This window comes from Sturnira hondurensis, unplaced genomic scaffold (genome assembly GCF_014824575.4).
Source record: "Sturnira hondurensis isolate 20B ecotype Veracruz unplaced genomic scaffold, ASM1482457v3 Scaffold0014099, whole genome shotgun sequence".
Lineage (NCBI taxonomy): Eukaryota > Metazoa > Chordata > Mammalia > Chiroptera > Phyllostomidae > Sturnira > Sturnira hondurensis.
In genome coordinates this window covers 553,954-570,813 of record NW_028086730.1, presented here as the reverse complement: position 1 = coordinate 570,813, position 16,860 = coordinate 553,954, and the positions used below count along the sequence as shown (strand labels likewise).

At 57.7% G+C, this 16,860-nt stretch overlaps 1 protein-coding gene across 3 annotated transcripts in view; it reads left to right on the top strand.

Moving 5' to 3' along the window:
* The window catches only part of CPT1A (carnitine palmitoyltransferase 1A), a 43,911-nt gene extending 27,644 nt beyond the window's left edge, over positions 1–16,267 (top strand). For all 3 annotated transcript variants that reach the window (XM_037062565.1, XM_037062566.1, XM_037062564.1), the window contains 7 exons: positions 3,000–3,116; positions 4,243–4,407; positions 9,418–9,552; positions 10,927–11,079; positions 11,874–11,987; positions 12,910–13,002; positions 14,120–16,267. In XM_037062565.1, coding sequence (XP_036918460.1) covers positions 3,000–3,116; positions 4,243–4,407; positions 9,418–9,552; positions 10,927–11,079; positions 11,874–11,987; positions 12,910–13,002; positions 14,120–14,206 — 864 coding nt within the window. In that variant the 3' untranslated portion in view covers positions 14,207–16,267. The remainder of the gene's footprint in view (positions 1–2,999; positions 3,117–4,242; positions 4,408–9,417; positions 9,553–10,926; positions 11,080–11,873; positions 11,988–12,909; positions 13,003–14,119) is intronic.
* The last annotated feature ends 593 nt before the right edge of the window (positions 16,268–16,860 follow it).

Genomic DNA, 16,860 nt, shown 5'->3' with positions numbered 1-16,860 from the left:
GCCCCTCGTGGGGGGCGGAGCTCCCTGCGCACAGGGATTTCGCTTTTTTAAATATTTCTTTACTGGACTTCTGGCCAAGATGGAGGCATAGGCAGACACACTGTGCCTCCTCGCACAACCAAAAGAAGGACAACAACAAATTCAAAAACAAAAAACAACCAGAATCGACAGAAAATCGAACTGTATGGAAGTCCGACAACCAAGGAGTTAAAGAAGAAACACTCGCCCAGACAGTAGGAGGGCGGAGCCGGGCAGCCAGGCAGAGAGGATGTTCGGCAGTGACAGTGGTGGCTAGAGGGCTGGATGGACCCACATTCGGGTGGAGATAAACTGGGAGGAACAACTGGGGAGTGAGGCAGACAACCCAGGGCTCCAGTTCAGGGAAATAAAGCCTCAAACCTCTGAGTGAAAACACCTGTGGGGGTTGTGGCAGCAGCAGGAAAGACTCCCAGCCTCACAGTGAAATTCGTTGGAGAGACCCACAGGGTCCCAGAACTTACACAAACCCACCCACCCAGGAATCAGCACCAGAAGGGCCCCATTTCACTGTGGGCAGCGGGGGAAGTGACGCCATGGTTCCCTCAGACCCCTTCCCCACATACAGTGTCACAACACAGCAACGTGGGTTGCCCCGCCCTGGTGAACACATAAGGCTTCACCCCTTACCGGGTATCAGGTGCGCCAAGACCAAAAAAAAAAATGGCCTAAATGAAAGAACAGATCAAAGCTCCAGAAAAAATACAACTAAGCCACAAAGAGATAACCAGCCTATCAGATGCACAGTTCAAAACACTGATCAGGATGCTCACAGAATTGGATGACTATGGTCACAAATTAGATGAAAAAACAAAGGCTAGAAAAGTGAAATAAAGGAAAACATACAGAGAACCAACAGTGACAGGAAAGAAACTGGGACTCTAATCAATGGAGTGGACCAGAAGAAAGAAACATTCAACCAGAACACAATGAAGAAATAAGAATTCAAAAGAATGAGGAGAGGCTTAGGTACCTCCAGGACAACTTTAAATGTTACAACATCCGGATTATAGAGGTACCAGAAGGAGAAGAGGAAGAGCAACAAATTGAAAACTTATTTGAACAAATAATAAAGGAGAACTTCCCCAGTCTGGCGAAGGCAATAGACTTCCAGGAAATCCAGGAAACTCAGAGAGTCCCAAAGAAGTTGGACCCAAGGAGGAACACACCAAGAAACATCGTAATTACATTAGCCAAGTTAGGGATAAAGAGAGAATCTTAAAAGCAGTAAGAGAAAAGGACACAGTCACCTACAAAGGAGTTCCCATCAGACTGTCAGCAGATTTCTCAAAAGAGACCTTACAGGCAAGAAGGGGCTGGAAAGAAGTATTCCAAGTCATGACAGGCAAAGACCTACATCCAAGATTGCTTCATCCAGCAAAGCTTTCATTTAGAATGGAAGGGCAGATAAAGTGCTTCTCAGATAAGGTCAAATTCAAGGAGTTCATCATCACCAAGCCCTTATTATATGAAATGTTAAAGGGACTTACCTAAGAAAAAGAAGATAAAAATATGAACAGTAAAATGAAAACAACTAGAACAGGAACAGAACCATAGAAATGGAGGTCACATGGAGGGTTATCAGCAGGGGAGGGGGACAGGGAGAGAGGGGGAAAAGGTACAGGGAATGAGTAGCATAAATGGCAGGTAGAAAATAGGGAGAGTGTAAGAATAGTATGGGAAATGTAGAAGCTAAAGAACTTACACGTACGACCCGTGGACATGAACTAAAAGGGGGGAATGTGGGTGGGAGGGGGTGTGCAGGGCAGAGGGGAATGAGGGGGAGGAATGGGACAACTGTAATAGCATAATCAATAAAATGTATTTTTAAATGTTTTTATTATCTTTTATGGAGAGCATTCATAGACCATAAAATTCCCCCTCTCGACGCACACCACGCGGTGGGTCTGTGCCTGCACAGGGTGGGTGTGCAGCTGCCGGCACTGAGTCCAGGACCCGCATCGGCCCCCAGACAGGCTGCCTCGCCCTTGCCTGGCAGCTGCGCACCTCCCTTCTGTCTCTGGACCTGCCCATTCTGGCCCTTTCGACGGAGCCACACAGTACGTGGTGTTTTCTGCCTGGCCCCCTCACGTAGCGTGTTGACAGTGTCAGGCTGGGGGTGGGGGCAGTCCTCATTGCTCATTGCTGCCCTGCCCCTTTTCATGGCTGAAGAGTATTTTTTGGTGTGGACCGCCCTCGCTTTACTTGTCCGTTCATCACTTGATGGACGCCTGGGTCAGTCCCACCGCTCACCGGGGTAAGCACTACCTCTGAACACTTGTGCACAGGGCTTACATGAACATACATGTTGATCTGTCCCAAGTGTGAGCCCAGGATTGGCCGCGCTGGGTCAGGGGGCCACGTTTCGCGGGTCGAGGAAGGGCAGAAATCCTCGTCCGTGGTTTAGCATTCGGTTTCGGTGCTCGGAAAGGCTGCAGTCCCCGGAAGGTGCGCAGCGAGTCCCGTGGAGTAAGTCGTGGGAAGAGGGTGCTCACGGTGGGCTGCCCAGATCCTAGCCACAGAGGAGGGGCTGCTCGGACAGGTCGCCCCCCTCACTCCCTGAGGCCTAGTTTTCGCAGGTTGTGACAGACCTTACAGTCTAGACATGAGTGTCCCCAGGAGCCTCCCTCCCGCAGCTGGGACCCAGGGGGGGCTCTGAGCTGTCTCAAGCGGGGGGTGGTGTCAGATGCTATCGGCCTCGAAGTCCAGTCCCGCCACGGGGAGGGGGCCTCTCCGGCCCTGGTCCTCAGCTCTCCAACGCGTGGAAAATGCTTGTGCCCGCACAGGCTCAGCTGCACACAGGGCCTCAGTGTCCCGAGTGCCGTGAGCGTGTCCCCGCAGCGGCTACTCTGACATCCTGATGGTGGACTTGTCTGGGAGGAACGCGGACTTGTCCACTTGGTGGGGGACAGATATGTGTCAGGTCACACTGTGAACTCTCCATCTGTCTCTCTCCCCGACAGTACGTGATGTCCACGGACAGCTTTCAGCTGGGCTATTCGGAGGATGGACACTGCAAAGGGGACACAAACCCGAGCATCCCGCACCCCACCCGGCTGCAGTGGGACATCCCGGAGGAAGTGAGTCCAACCTGTCACTGGGCATGGGTCCTGAGGGCAGGGCTCCTCTCCTGCCGTCCTTCCCCAGGGCCCACCACTCGGGAAAGCCCACGGAGACTGACATTCCGAGTGCTCAGGCGTTTTCACTAAAATTCTGGGCTGGCAGCTCCCGTTGCCTTGGGAACCCCGGGAAGCGTTTCTTCTTCCATCTGAGGATTTTAGCAAGATGGTCAGGGAGATCTCCAGCTGAGACTTAGCCACACGTCACAGTGAAGAAGTGAAAAGCGAAATCCCCTCCTTTAGAGTCGAAATGTTCTTTAGTCACGAGTGCACGATGTTTGTTTCTCCTGCGGAGTCTCGGATGTGGTCCATTCGGTGCTCGGCCTTAACCCGGAAGCCACTGTCCGTGTCAAGAGTGATGAGTCCAGCACTTCGGTCTTGCCCAGCTGGACAAGACTCATGTCACCCCGGGTCCCCATGTCTGCCTCTTCCAGATGTCGCCTGCCAGGGGCGCTGCTGTCAGACGGGCTTTTTCTACTTAGTGATCTGTAGTTAAGATTCCTCCACGTTATTTCTTTTTCTTTAAAAAAAAATTGATTTGAAAGAGAATGAGGGAAACATCAATTTGTTGTTCCACTTACTTATACATTTAACGGTTGATTCTTGTATGCGCCCTGACGGGCGTTGACCCCGCAACCTTGGCGTATTGGGGTGACACTTTAACCAGCTGAGCCACCTGGCCAGGGCTTGCCACCTCATTTCATGGTGTGACGGCTCAGTCCACTGTGGTCCTTGTTTTTTTTTACTGGTTCCTTGATTGTCATTGTGGATTTTACAAGACAGCCCTGTGGCCATTGGGGATGCTGTTTGGTGTCCCACCGGGAGCCAGAGCGCCTGTGTCCCTCCTGTGTTCTGCCTGTGTGGGGGCCCCCGCAGCTCCCCCAGGCGCATGGGTGCCGTGTTGCTCGCACACTGTGGCCCCCGGACGCCATACTCGGGAAGGAACCGAAGGGAAAACACAGCGTCTGCGCAGCACTTCTAACCCGCAGCCCTGCCAGCCGCCCTGAAAGCAGGCTTGCGTTACCCCTGCAGACGGGTCAGCGCCCCCCGCCTCTCCCACAAGGAAGCCCTTCTTCTCTCCCCACAGTGCCAGGAGGTGATAGAGACGTCCCTGGCCAGCGCCAGCCTTCTGGCCAATGATGTGGATTTCCACTCTTTTCCCTTCGATGCTTTCGGAAAAGAGCTGATTAAGAAATGCCGCACGAGCCCGGACGCCTTCGTGCAGATGGCCCTGCAGCTGGCGCACTACAAGGTGAGCGCCTCGGGCGGCCGTGGCCGGAGCAGGCGTTCCGCACACAAGCCCAGGCGGCCTGCCCACGGCGGGGGTGGGGTGGCGGAGCCCGTTCCCAGGAGAGCAGCTGCGCCGGGGCGGGGGGGGGGGTCGCATCCCGTGGGGCCCTGTGGGGTCCTGGCCTATGTCACACAGGGCCGGGAGAACCTGGGCTGGGGGCACAGTGAGGTCTCCCTGCTCCGTAAGGGGGGACTGACTCCGAGGGTCAGTCAGAAATACTGAAGACAGGTGACTGGGCGCCTCTGACCTTTGACCCGGACCGAATTTACGCATCATTGTTGGTGCAAAGAACCCTAAGCAGTGCCAGCAGATGGACTCTGCCCATGCGGGCAAGGTGCCACCAGCAGCGACCACTCACTCCAGTGGCGGGTGGGCGGTGTGGTTATTTGGAAACCCAGGAGCAGGTTGGGTCCTGTTATCAGGTAACAGAGGAAACCACGGTGACAGATACTAAACGTATCACGTCCGTTCCTGGTAACTTTGACTCTCAGGACCTGTCTCCTTCCCGTGACAAATGCCACTGCACGTCAGTAGCCAGCACAGGGCGTTAAAGGCGGGGACCCGGGGGGCAGCCCCGAGAAAGCAGGGTCCGGCCGCCTCCAGCAGCCCCACCCGCTGTTCTGGAAGGCCTCCCCGAGAGCCTGGCGTGGACTGGTCATCGTGCAGGAGGGACATCGGTGCGTCCACTTGCGGAAAAGCTCTTGCAATGAGCGGTGGCTCAGAAAGGAGGCCTGGGCGGAGTTACCCAGAGCCACTCGAGATGGGAGGGAGGGGGTGGGAAATGCATCACTCCGGGGAGATGGCCGAGTCTTCCCAGGTCACACCGGTTCAGGGGTACGAAGGTGGATTGAGGAAGGAGGTTGATCTTCAGGCTCATCTTGGAGAGCGAACGTGTGAGAAGAGCCAGGGACCGTGTAAACAATGCAGGTGACAAGGTGGAGGCAGGGCAGGGTGACAAGCAGACTCTCAGAGCCTAAAACACAGACTAGCAGATTATAGTTTGTGGCACGGTTTGGGGCGGTCGCGACAGTTCCGCGCCGTGGTGTGCAATGGAGGGGGGGCGACTCGGTTAGTGAATGGGGTCAAACGGTTTGGCTCGCTGGTTGCAGCTGGGGGCGGGGCGTAAACAGCCCAGTGGAAAGATGGAGTTGGAGCAGAAATGGGCGTTTATTTCACGAGAGAAGAGCATGCCAGACGGTTAGTGGCGCGCAGAAAGTTTGCCCGTCCTGGGAGCTCAGGGTGCGCGGGGTCCTCGGTTCTGCTGGGAGAAGTGTCCTTCGGGACAGGCTCCCAGAGGTGAGGGTGTCGTGTCCCTCTGTGAGGATCCGCAGCCGCCTGAAGGGTGTCAGCGTGAGACTGGTCAAGTCACGGCTTTTTCTGCAGGGGAATGCTGGGTGACTAGTAAGCGACGTCTGTGGTGTGCATGCCGTGGAACCACGGAGCCCCCACTATGGGGTGTGAGAGTCAGTCCGTTGTCACAGGGACCAACAAACTCCCTGGCCACCGGCCGCGCCCAGCCCTTCACCTGTTTTGGCCTGGCCCCTGAGCTGAGAACGGTTTTACATTTTTAATCACTAAGAAAACCTCAAAGAACAGTGTTTTGGGACACGAGAACCTCGGATAAGTGGGTTCGGGGTTTCCCGGAGGGCAGCCGGCCCACGCCGGCTGCGGCGGCCCCAGCCCTGCGCAGTGTCACCGGCAAAGTCCAGACCTGGGTGGGCAGGGCCGGTCTCCGTTTCCTTCCGTTTTTCTGATCTTTTTTATTTGCACAAGCCTGTATCACCGTTAGTCTTCAGGTAATCGAATTACTTTTTAAAAGGTAAAACGCACCTGTTCTTTGCCTGCCAGCTGGAAATCAAGATTTCCTTCTGTGCCCCTCCCCCTGTGAGTGTGCCCTGCACAGCACTCAGTCTGGAAAATGACCGATGTGTCGAAGTGACCTATGAAAGATGGGGGTGAGGTTCACCTGTCCCAGACTGCCTTACTCGTACATTTATTGAGTTTGGAGGCAGAGGAAGGGGGGGAGAGGAAGGGAAACGTCAACATGAAAGGGAAATATCGACGGCCGGTTGCCTGTCATCCGCAGCCTTTGGTGTCCGGGATGACGCTCCAACCCGCTGGGCCACACCAGCGGGCGTCCCAGACACTTCAGGGCGCACGCTCAGCTGAGCTCGGGCTCCACAGGGACAGGGCCCTCGGGGGAGCTGGGTGCAGACCCGGCTCTGCCCGGCTCTGCCCGGCTCGGAGCCGTGGCGCCTCCCCGTGGCGGGGCACGGATCCCGGCGTCCTGCCCGGCCCCCGGGTCTGCGCCAGGCTTCGGAACCTTCTCTGTTCCTAGACCCCCTGGGCAGCTTGGGGGCACCCCTTCCCAGAATAATGTTTATAAAGCATGCTGGGAAATAGGCTGCCCCGGGCTAAGCAGGTCATTAAAATGCAGATGTCAAAATAGTCAACGTAAATCTGTGGGGCAGTAAAGTCTGATGAGGCACTGAATTTCGAGGAGCCAGTCTGGTAACTGCCGTACCTTGGAGCAGTGATGAGTGTAGGTGATATTTGGGGATCCGTGCGACCCCCGTAATTGGATGTGAAAATAGGTAGGTTTTTTGTTCAAAGTCATAGACGATGCTCACAACTGCTGTGGTTTGCAGCCGGCGCTTCTGAGGCAGTATTCCAGGTTAGTGGGAATTAAAATGGTTACAGCCTCCAAGTCCACTCATCCTGGAGGTTAGTGGCCTCGGCCTGGTCCCTAGCTGCCCCAACCGCTCTGACGCCACGGGGGGCCTCGTCCACTCCCTGCTGCCATCTGTCCTTCAGCTGTTCTCGAACACGCAAGGCCCCTGCCCACCGCGGGGCCTTTGCACTTGCTCTCTTCCCCAGGCCCGCGTATTCCTGCTACACACGCCCGGCCCTCACTGCGTGATGCCACACCCAGCTCTCCCGCCAGGCCCTTTGCTCCCTGACGGCAGAGGCCTGAGCGGTCTTACTTGTCACCGTGTCCCCAGTGCCAGGACCACGCCAGCCCCAGAGGAGGAGACTCCTGTGGTCACGTCGTTAATGACTGCCTGAATGAAGACACAGGGCAGGGGCCCTGAGTTTGGTCCATGGTGGGTTGCTTCCTGCTCTTCGGCCGCATTTCCCTTCCCGAGGCAACGCGGGGTACGGAGGCCCCGGCCCGCCTGCCGGCCCCGGGCGGTGGCGCTGCTGCCTGCCAGGTCTGTGTCCTCACGCCTCACGTGCTTGTGTCTGTGCAGACGCTGTCGCTCCGTCCTCGCTCGACACCGGGGTGCTTTGGTGGCGGCCGGCACCCGCCGGCAGCTGGCCATAGCTGGTTAATGGAGCTGCCGGCGTCACAGGCTTGGCTTGGCGAGGGTCCGAACACACTAACACTCTGTGTGTGTGCCGACGGGCTTTCCAGTGGGCCGTTTTTCAGTTGTGGGAATAGTGCATGATGGTGCCGGCCACTTACAGCGTCCAGGAGGGACGCGGAAGGGTTGGCTTCAAGCGAAGCACTGCATCCCCGGTCCCCAGTGAACCTTTGTTAAATGACTGAGATGCCCGACTTAGACTGGAATGCCTTTCGTCCTCCTTTCCTCTGCCCTCCCCACTGCTTCATCCGTAACAAGCCCCCCAGTAAGGGCCTGCAGGGGGCTCTCTGAAAGGGCACATAACCTGGGGCCCCGCTCCCGGGGAGAGGAGTGAGGAGTTAGAAGCTGCTCAGACCCCATCGGGGAATTTTAGTGGCTGACGTGACAGGGACAGGTGCTCCGAGTGGATGGTGTCTGTTGGGGGCACAGGGAAGCCTTCAGTGGGGACCACCAGAGGCTGGGGTGCGGTCACAGAGGGGAGGTGAGCCCCGCACACCAACAGCCCCGCAGCCCGCGGGGCGCTCACTGGTCTGGACCTCAGACGGAGGGTGTGCAGCCACGGTGGGGTCACAAGGGCCTGCGCCAGGCTGCACCCGAAAGCCCAGGTGCTGTCCATCAGGAATAATCTGGGTCTGGCTGTGTCGGGAACCCGCTCCTCCCTGAGCCCCTGGTGGCCTCAGGTGCCCGCCGGGCAGAGCGCTAGTCATTTCCTGGTGTGGTGTCACCTGCCGCAGGGACTCTGTTTCTGTCCCCGCCCCTGCTGCTCCTCCCTGAGCCCTCACTGGGCTCTCATCACCACCCCCCCGCTGGGCCACCCACTCCTCTGCCTGCCACCCCCCTTCCTGGTCCTGGATTCCTTCACAGCCTCCACCCCTCTGGCCCCCTTCTCTCCTCCCTGGCCCAAGGCCTCTGTCCCTCACCTCGGCCCTGTGGCCCCAAGCACAGCAGAGCCACCCGGGCAGTCCGGTTCTCGGCCTGCTTCCTCCTCCCGAGAAGCCACTGAAAACCCCAGACTCCTGGCTCATCTCACTAGACTGACAAGCAGTGATTCTGCCAGCCTAGGCCGCCCCCCGTGCCCCTAAATGCCCGGGTCATACCCCTTGTTGGACTCCCAGCACCTCCTCCCCTCCTTCCTTAGCAGGTGACCTGTTTCACCGAGAAAGCGAGTGTCCCGAAGGGACCTCCCGCCTGCGCCCCACCGCCTCTGCCGTCCCCCACTGCTGCCTCCCCTCCCCCCTCCTGTCCAGTGGGCCCTGCTGAGGGCAGTCCTGCTGCACCCCCTCACGCAGCCCCAGTCTCTCCAGTGGGTGTCCCCACAGCCCCCAAATATGGCGGAGGGCCTGCTGCCAGCACCTCCCACCTTGGAGTGACTTCAGACTGTTGCATGCAGGCCTGCTTGTCACATGTGCTGTCTGCACCTGGAGGGCGTGTGCAGTTCGGGGGCCTGTGTCCTGGCGCCCGCTGCCCCGTAACCCTGAGTGAAGACTGGCAGCGACTAAACACGGGCGCTGATGGCCGCGGCCGCTCTGCCTCGCTGACCGATCCCTTTCCCGTGTGTTCCCGCCCTCCCCACGTGCCGTCTGTGAAAGTACCTTCTCCTTCGCAGGACATGGGCAAATTCTCCCTCACGTACGAGGCCTCCATGACCCGGCTCTTCCGAGAGGGGAGGACAGAGACCGTGCGGTCCTGCACCTCGGAGTCCTGCAGCTTCGTGCTCGCCATGATGGACCCCCACCGTACGGTGAGGAGCGTGGGGCTTCGCACGCTTTTCCCGGGGCCTCGTGGTCCGGCCGGCGAGTCTGCGCTCGGCCCCTCCTTTCCTCCAGCCTCCCACAGGGACAGGAAGGGTTAAAACGTGTCAGTCAGGACACAGGGAGAGGGCGACATTTGTGCCAGTCGTCTGTCATTCTGTGACGTCTGCAAATCAGGCTACACTCACTGAGAGTCTTTGAATTAGAATCGTACACAGGTGAGCGAGGTGCTGGAGGTTGGGGCTTCAGGCCAGTGTGAATAGTTGGTGACCAGGTGAGAACTGGGGAGCCCTCTACTTGGGGTGACTGTGGCCCCGAGCAGGTGGGTGCTCAGGCTCCCCGTGTGCTGCCTTGGAACCTCGTGGTGGTCGCCCGTGGAACGTTACCAGTTCCCGTTCGTGGGTTGAGGGACAGGCGCAGACGAGTTCCGCCCAGGTGTGCCTGACCAGCACAGGTGCGGATGCCCAGGGCCCTCTGCCCTGCTCTGCTCCGCTGGGGCGGGGGCACCGGGTCTCCAGGTGGTGGGCGCAGCCCACGGGGGCCTCCACTCCTCCTGTGACGACCTGGCAGGGCCCGGGCGGCTGCCGCAGCGGCCTTTTGGGCCAGCCTGCCCAGCCCAGAAGCACTGTTTTAGGGGGTGGTTAGCAGGACCACTTTGGAGGGGGGTGTACGCCCCGTGGAAACGCTGCAGACGGAGCTTTGTTTCCAGCCAAGAGACGGGGGCCCTCACGCCCTCCCGCCTGCTGGGCGTTAACCTGGAAACGGGCCGCGGGACCACAAAACGACAGCTGTACGGGCAGCCCCGCGCAGGCAGAAGTCCGACAGCGTTTGGACAGGAGACCGAGGCAGGGGTGTCTGCGAGCCGGGGGGGGGCACCGTTCCCTCCCTGGCGGGGAGGCGTGTCCGTTGGTGAGAACGGCGGGCGCGGTCTGCGCCCCCTTCCCATCTTCGCAGATCCTCCTCGGGGGCACCGCGTCGCTCTGGGCTCGGCACACAGGCTGCTGTGCCTTGGTTGAACGTCCCCAAGGTTTGAAGCATAGGACACGCAAGGCAGTCGCACCCCCCGCCCCCACCATGGCCACTCTGGCTCCCTTTTAAAGTGGACATGTTTGTTACCGTTTTTACACGAGAGGTCTCATCTGTATAAAAGGTGTGATGCCGCCAGGTGGGCTGCCCACAGGACCCCCAAAGGGCTCCTCCAGCAACCCGGGGGCAAGGGACTATCAGGCGGTGGGGCCCCTGGGCAGGTCCCCTTGGCAGTTTCTCTCAGCACCCCGCGGGCCTTGCGGAGAAGGGCCCGGGACCTTCCCCCAGGAGCCCCGGCCATGGGCACACCCCGAAACTCCATGCCCCGTGCCCTTCAGGTGGAGCAGAGACTCAGACTCTTCAAGATAGCCTCTGAGAAGCACCAGCACCTGTACCGCCTGGCGATGACCGGCTCTGGGATCGACCGCCACCTCTTCTGTCTCTACGTGGTGTCCAAGTATCTCGCCGTCGAGTCCCCCTTCCTGAAGGAAGTAAGTAGTGTCTTCCCGCGGCAGCTCACGCCGGCTCCGGGGCTGAACCAGAGCCCCGCAGATCTGGGGGCAGCTTCGGGGACGGGGCTGGCGTAGCGAGCAGATGGGGCCCCCGGGAAACACGGCCTCCTTCAGCCCTGCGGTGCCCGCTCTCCCACCGCCGCCTCGGGCCTCCCAGACACGAGTGGCCTCCGGAGCACAGATAACAGTAGAATGCGCCAGAACAGTGAGGAAGTGACCAGCTCTGAGTGTTTATCATCGCCTTTGTTGTTGAGAGAGTGTATTTAATCGTGTAAACTGTGATTTCTAGGAATGGCTGTGTTCAACAAGCAAGCTGGAGATTTCTGAAAACAGCCCCCACTGTGACCTTTTTTTTTCTCAATTCTTGCCCGAGGATATGTTTATTGATTTGAGAGAGAGAAACATAGATCGGTTGCCTCCCACACACACCCTGACCAGGGATCTAACCTGCAACCTAGGCATGTGCCCTGACTGGGAATCGAACCCACAACCTTTTGGTGTACGGGACAACACTCCAACCAACTGGGCCACCCGGCCAGGCCACCCCCTTGGTGAATCTTAATGTACCCGCCACCTTTTCTGCTGGAGAGGCCGTTAGCTGTTGGCCCTTCCAGCCCGCCGCCCCCACCTGCCCCATGCCCTGTCTGCAGGTGTGCTGCCCCCAGTCAGTGGAAAACCGAGCCGGCCTGCTCTCGTCTCCCACCGGGGCCCCTCGGGGACAGAGGAGGGGCTGGGAAAAGTGTGGTTGGAGCACTCCCGGTCTTACTCACCAGGTCTTGTCTGAGCCTTGGAGGCTGTCCACCAGCCAGACCCCTCAGCAGCTGTTGGAGCTGTTCAATTTGGAGAAGAACCCCGAGTACGTGTCCAGCGGAGGGGGCTTTGGACCGGTGAGTGAGTGGGCCTCTCTGGACAGAGCGGCCAGTCCCAGCGCCTCGGGCTGGTCGGCGCTCAGAGCCCTGTAGGGGAGTTCCTGCCATTGTTCATACAGGTGGGTGGGTTTTTTCCCACAAATAGGATTTTTTTGGTCACCATTAGAAGTCCGAATTTTGAACAGCCTCTTGGACTAGGGGCTCCTTTCTGCTCAGCACTGGCCTCATCCCAGCAGCTTTCCCAGACCTGCAGCACCATGAAGCCCGCCAGTGTCCCAGTTAAACCGGGGCAGGCCGTCGAACACCGGCACCTCGGGGCAGGTCGGTGGGTTGGCGAGCCTCTTCTGTGTCTTTTTCGCTGGAAATCAGTTCACTGACCAGGTCTCTCGAGGCATCTGACCGCACGTCTCCCGGGTGTGCCAGCCTGTTGGTGCCGCGCTGAAGCGGTCTTCCCAGTCGGCCTCGTGTGGGTGAAACCGACACAGAACAGACGGACCAAATGGCCAGCGGTGGTCTTAGCACCAGCGCGAGGCTCGGTCACAGCCACCGTTTCTGGCCACGAAGCACCTTTTGTCCCGGGTCTGACCCACGCCATGGGAATGAGTCAGGCACCTTCCCGTCCTGCTGCTCGGCTGGGCTCACGTAGAACCACGGCCCCGAGGCTGCCTGGTGTGGTATCCGTTCCCTGAGCTCTGTGACTGGTGTCTTCCCCATGTTTCCTGACTTGACGGAGCTGGTGCCCTCACATCACCCTATCTTCCTTGGAAAACCGACCAACCACTTTCTCCCCTTTATGCCGCCTTCCGGGAGGGGCTCGTTCTCGCTGATGCCGTGGTGCGGCTCAGAGAGCCGGAGGCCGTGGGAGCAGGGCCAGCAGGAAGCCCCCGCGGCCCTCGTCTCATTTCCTGAGCTTAAGTTTCAACTCTCCTGTGTCCTGCAGGTCGCTGACGATGGCTACGGCGTGTCGTACATTTTGGTGGGAGATAACCTCATCAATTTCCACATATCCTCCAAGTTCTCTTGCCCGGAGACGGTGAGAAGCCAACACCCCCACCTCCTCAGAGGACGGGCGTTTTTATCATTTCCTTTTTTAAAGACTTTTTTTATTGATTGAATTGGGGGGGGAGGCGAGCGAGAAGTATCAGTTTGTTGTCCCACTTACTGATGTAATCATTGACTGGTTCTTGCATGTGTCCCGACTGGGGATCAAACCGCAATCTTGGCGCATCCAGACAACGCTCTAACCCACTGAGCTACCTGGCCAGGGCTGTTGTTTTATTTTTTCCTTTTTTTGTTTTTAAGATTTTATTTGTTTATTTTTAGAAAGAGGGAAAGGGAGGTGGAAAGAGAGGGAGAGAAAGATCAATATGTGGTTGCCTCTCACACTCCCCCCACTGGGGACCTGGCCTGCAACCCAGGCCTATGCCCCAACTGGGAATCGAACCAGCGACCCTTTGGTTCACAGCCCACTCTCTATCCACGGAGCTATGCCAGCCAGGGCAGGTTTTCTTTTTTCAGGGGAGCATGTCCTTAATTTGACAAAATTTCAGTTCACTTGTGTCCTTGGACTTGGTTTGGATCTTTACAAAGTAACGAATTTTGAAATTCTGTTAACCTTGTTTTTAGAGAGATGATCTTGGTGTAACGTTCATGTAGCAGCAGTTTCGAGAGTCTTAGTATTGGATGGGGAGTTGGTTTGACTTTCAGACCCTGTGACAGTGGAGGATGGGAGAGGATTAGTGTGCACACGCGCGTGCGCACACACACACACACGCACACGGCAGGGCCTGCGAATGGGGCGCGTGCACTCCCTCCCAGCCGGGGCCGCTAATGTACGTCCCCTCCTCTCCACATCGTGCATCCGCCGCCCGCCAGGTTACAGCGGGGTCACTCATGGAGGAGACTGGAATCCATTTGCTCCTGTGCTTTATGCGGAATTGAACGCCTTGACATCAGAAACGCTTCCCAGCCTGTTACCTGTTAGCCCCCTCCGCAGAAGGCGTAACTTAGTGGTTCAGGGGGGAGTCTGGACTTAGAGAGGTGGCAGGAAAAGAGACGGGCGCTGCTTGTTTGAGTCGGATGAGAAGGGCATGGACATGTGGGGACCGCCACGCGTAACGGGCGTTTGTTCTTTTGTTTCCACACGGCAGGATTCCCATCGCTTTGGGAGGCACCTGAAACAGGCCATGACTGACATTATCACGCTGTTCGGGTTCAGCTCCAACTCCAGAAAGTAATTCCCACGCCAGCCGCCGGGCAGAAAACGAGCTCTTCTGATTAAAAGCCAAATGAGAAATCGCCATTAGTCCCGATTGTAGTCCAGGGTGAAAAATTCCTCTAGAGAAACTCAGACGTTTTCTTGCCGTCAAGGGTTTGGTGTTTTTGGTTTTTGTTTTGTTTTTTCCCTAGAACAGCAACCTCCTCCACATGAAGTGGCCCCTACTCCTTTTAGGCCGGTCCCGACTTGGGGAGCGTGTGCGGAGGTGCCCCCGAAAGCCTTTGCATCGGCTTGTGTGTATTGAGGGGTCAGAATACCGTGGGGCTCCGTAAGGAATTAGTGGCGCTGTGGCTTCGCACGTGCTGGGAGTGGCCGCACCTCCCCGGGGGTGGCCCCTCACCGGGTACTGAGGGGCGTTTCATTCGATCCGAGTGGTGGAAGCCCACGTTCTGTCCAGCGAGAACCCGTGTGAGTGAGTCGGAGACGGGAACAGTTCACCGCCGACCCACGCGTGACACCCTACCCGAAACCGTGAGCTTTCAGAAACAGCCTTTGCCCCTGCGGCTCCCGTCCACGTTGGGAGCCTGCGCTGTGTGCGTCTTAAGTTTTCCAGACCTTGCGAGTGTCCCAAACCCAGTGCCTTAAACACGGGAGGCCCTAAATGTGAGGGAGACCAGACGAGGGGTTTATTTTGTAAATAAACAAATGCAGTCGCAGGTGTCTCACTCCTCAGCCCACTGAGTGGATCGCCCTAAGGAGGCATTTTCTGTGCCCCCCCCTAGAGAATCTGGCTCCCCCAAGGGGCCACTGTGTGGGTTCCCCCATCATACTGCCTCCCTTTCAAGAGTTGGCAGGTGTCAGAAACGGGGAACGTGGCTTCGGATGCCCCGATGCTATCTGTATGTTTAGCACAGTTCCTGCCCCGTAACACAGTGTGTGCCTCAGTGTACTGCTTCCCAAACTGGTGGCAAGCTGACCATGACCGTTGCCCCTGAGAAAGGACCAAAACTTGAGAAAAGGGAAGAGGAACCTCCAAATAAGTGGTCAGAAGAGGGCAGCGCCCATGCGCCAGGCAGAGAGCTTTCTAGCCCCAGCTGGCGAGAGAGAGGACCCCCTCTGTTTCCAGAGGAGGTGGGGAACGGTGGTGCACTGGGTCATCTTGGTGGCCGGCTAAAATGTCACAGGCAATGAGTGCTGGGTTTAACACAGCCTACCCTTTAGACAGGAGTGCCTTATCCAGAAAAGGGGAGTGGCCAAAAAAGCAGCTATGCACTGAATCGTCTTCAGTATTTACCATAAAAAGAAAGGATCCTGGAACGAATGACCCACTGCCTCCGGGCAGTCCTGACAAGCTTGGCTGTCCCATAAAGCAACTGGGTATTCATTTTTCTGACCACTTTGCCCTGGCTGGGCTCGCCCCGGAGAGCCCTGCACCTGGGGTCGCGGGGCGGAGCTGGACCACCCGCCAGGGGGAGCAGGGGCCAGCCCGGAGCACGCCGGGCTTATTCACACCTGTGTTGTAATGTAGAAACCCTGCCCGATGGGCCAGAGATGTTTTTCTCTTAAAAGCAAGAAATGAGAACGGGGAAAAAACCCATGGTGTGGAAGCCCACTACTCATCTGTGCTACATAGTCTGGGAGGTGTGGAGGCCACAGCCCCTCCGCCTCGGGCAGCGGGGCTTCCAGTCAGAGCCTGTCAGCCCCTCAGAGCCCCGGAATCGTATCACTGACCACTGACCAGTCTGTGTTACCCAGCAAATGTCCACATGTTAGCACTCACATGTATCTGGGCTTACCTCTCAGGTTTTAAATATTTTTGCAAATCAGTGCCGTTGTCAATGCAATTTTTATATTCCTTAAAGGACAGAAGAGTGGATTTTTACTGTACTTTACTGTTCGTGTGGGAAGGAAGAGGTAAGAGTATTACGTGTTTAATTTAATTTGGAACAAACCGCAGTCCCACCAAGCCGTGGTTTGAATTTGTTATCTTGGACTGTGCATGTAAATACAATCTGCTCTTTTGGATGTAAATCTTAGAAACGCAGCATGAATGTTGCCATCAATAAAAACATTAATCCCAGTACCACAGCGTTCGTCTCTTTTTTGTTCTGTGAATAAGGAGGTTGAGTCAGGTACCAAGCTGGGCCCTTGGGACAAGGTGAGAAGCCCAGGTGACGCAGGAAAGGCCTGGAGCGGAGTGCCCGTGCTGGGTGGGGCGTGGGCTTTCACCCTACCCGCCTCTCTCCCACTCCCTGTCCTGGGCCTGGAGCCTGAGCGGGGCCGCTGCTCAGTGGCCATCTGCCTGGCGGATGCACGGGTTCTTACTGAACGCCGACTGCACAGGGCGCTGGGCACTGCTGTAGGCGCTGGGATGGTGGCGGGGCCCTCCCCCCGACACGCCCCGGGTTCTGACTGTAGTTGGAGAGCTCATTCCCGTGGGAGGAGGTAGAGAAGCGGTCCAAGGATCGTAAGTGCCCAGGGCAGACGGGCCCTCACGGTGGGTGGGTCAGGCAGGAGCAGAGGAGAGCGGCAGGCCCAGCAAGGGGGCTGGTTTGCAGACGGATCTGGCCGAGTTGGACCCAGCAGGGCGAGAAGGGCAGCTGGGGGCAGCCCGTGAGCGGCTTGGTGTCCAGGTGGAGGTGTATTCTGTACGTGATGCCTGACACCTGGGAG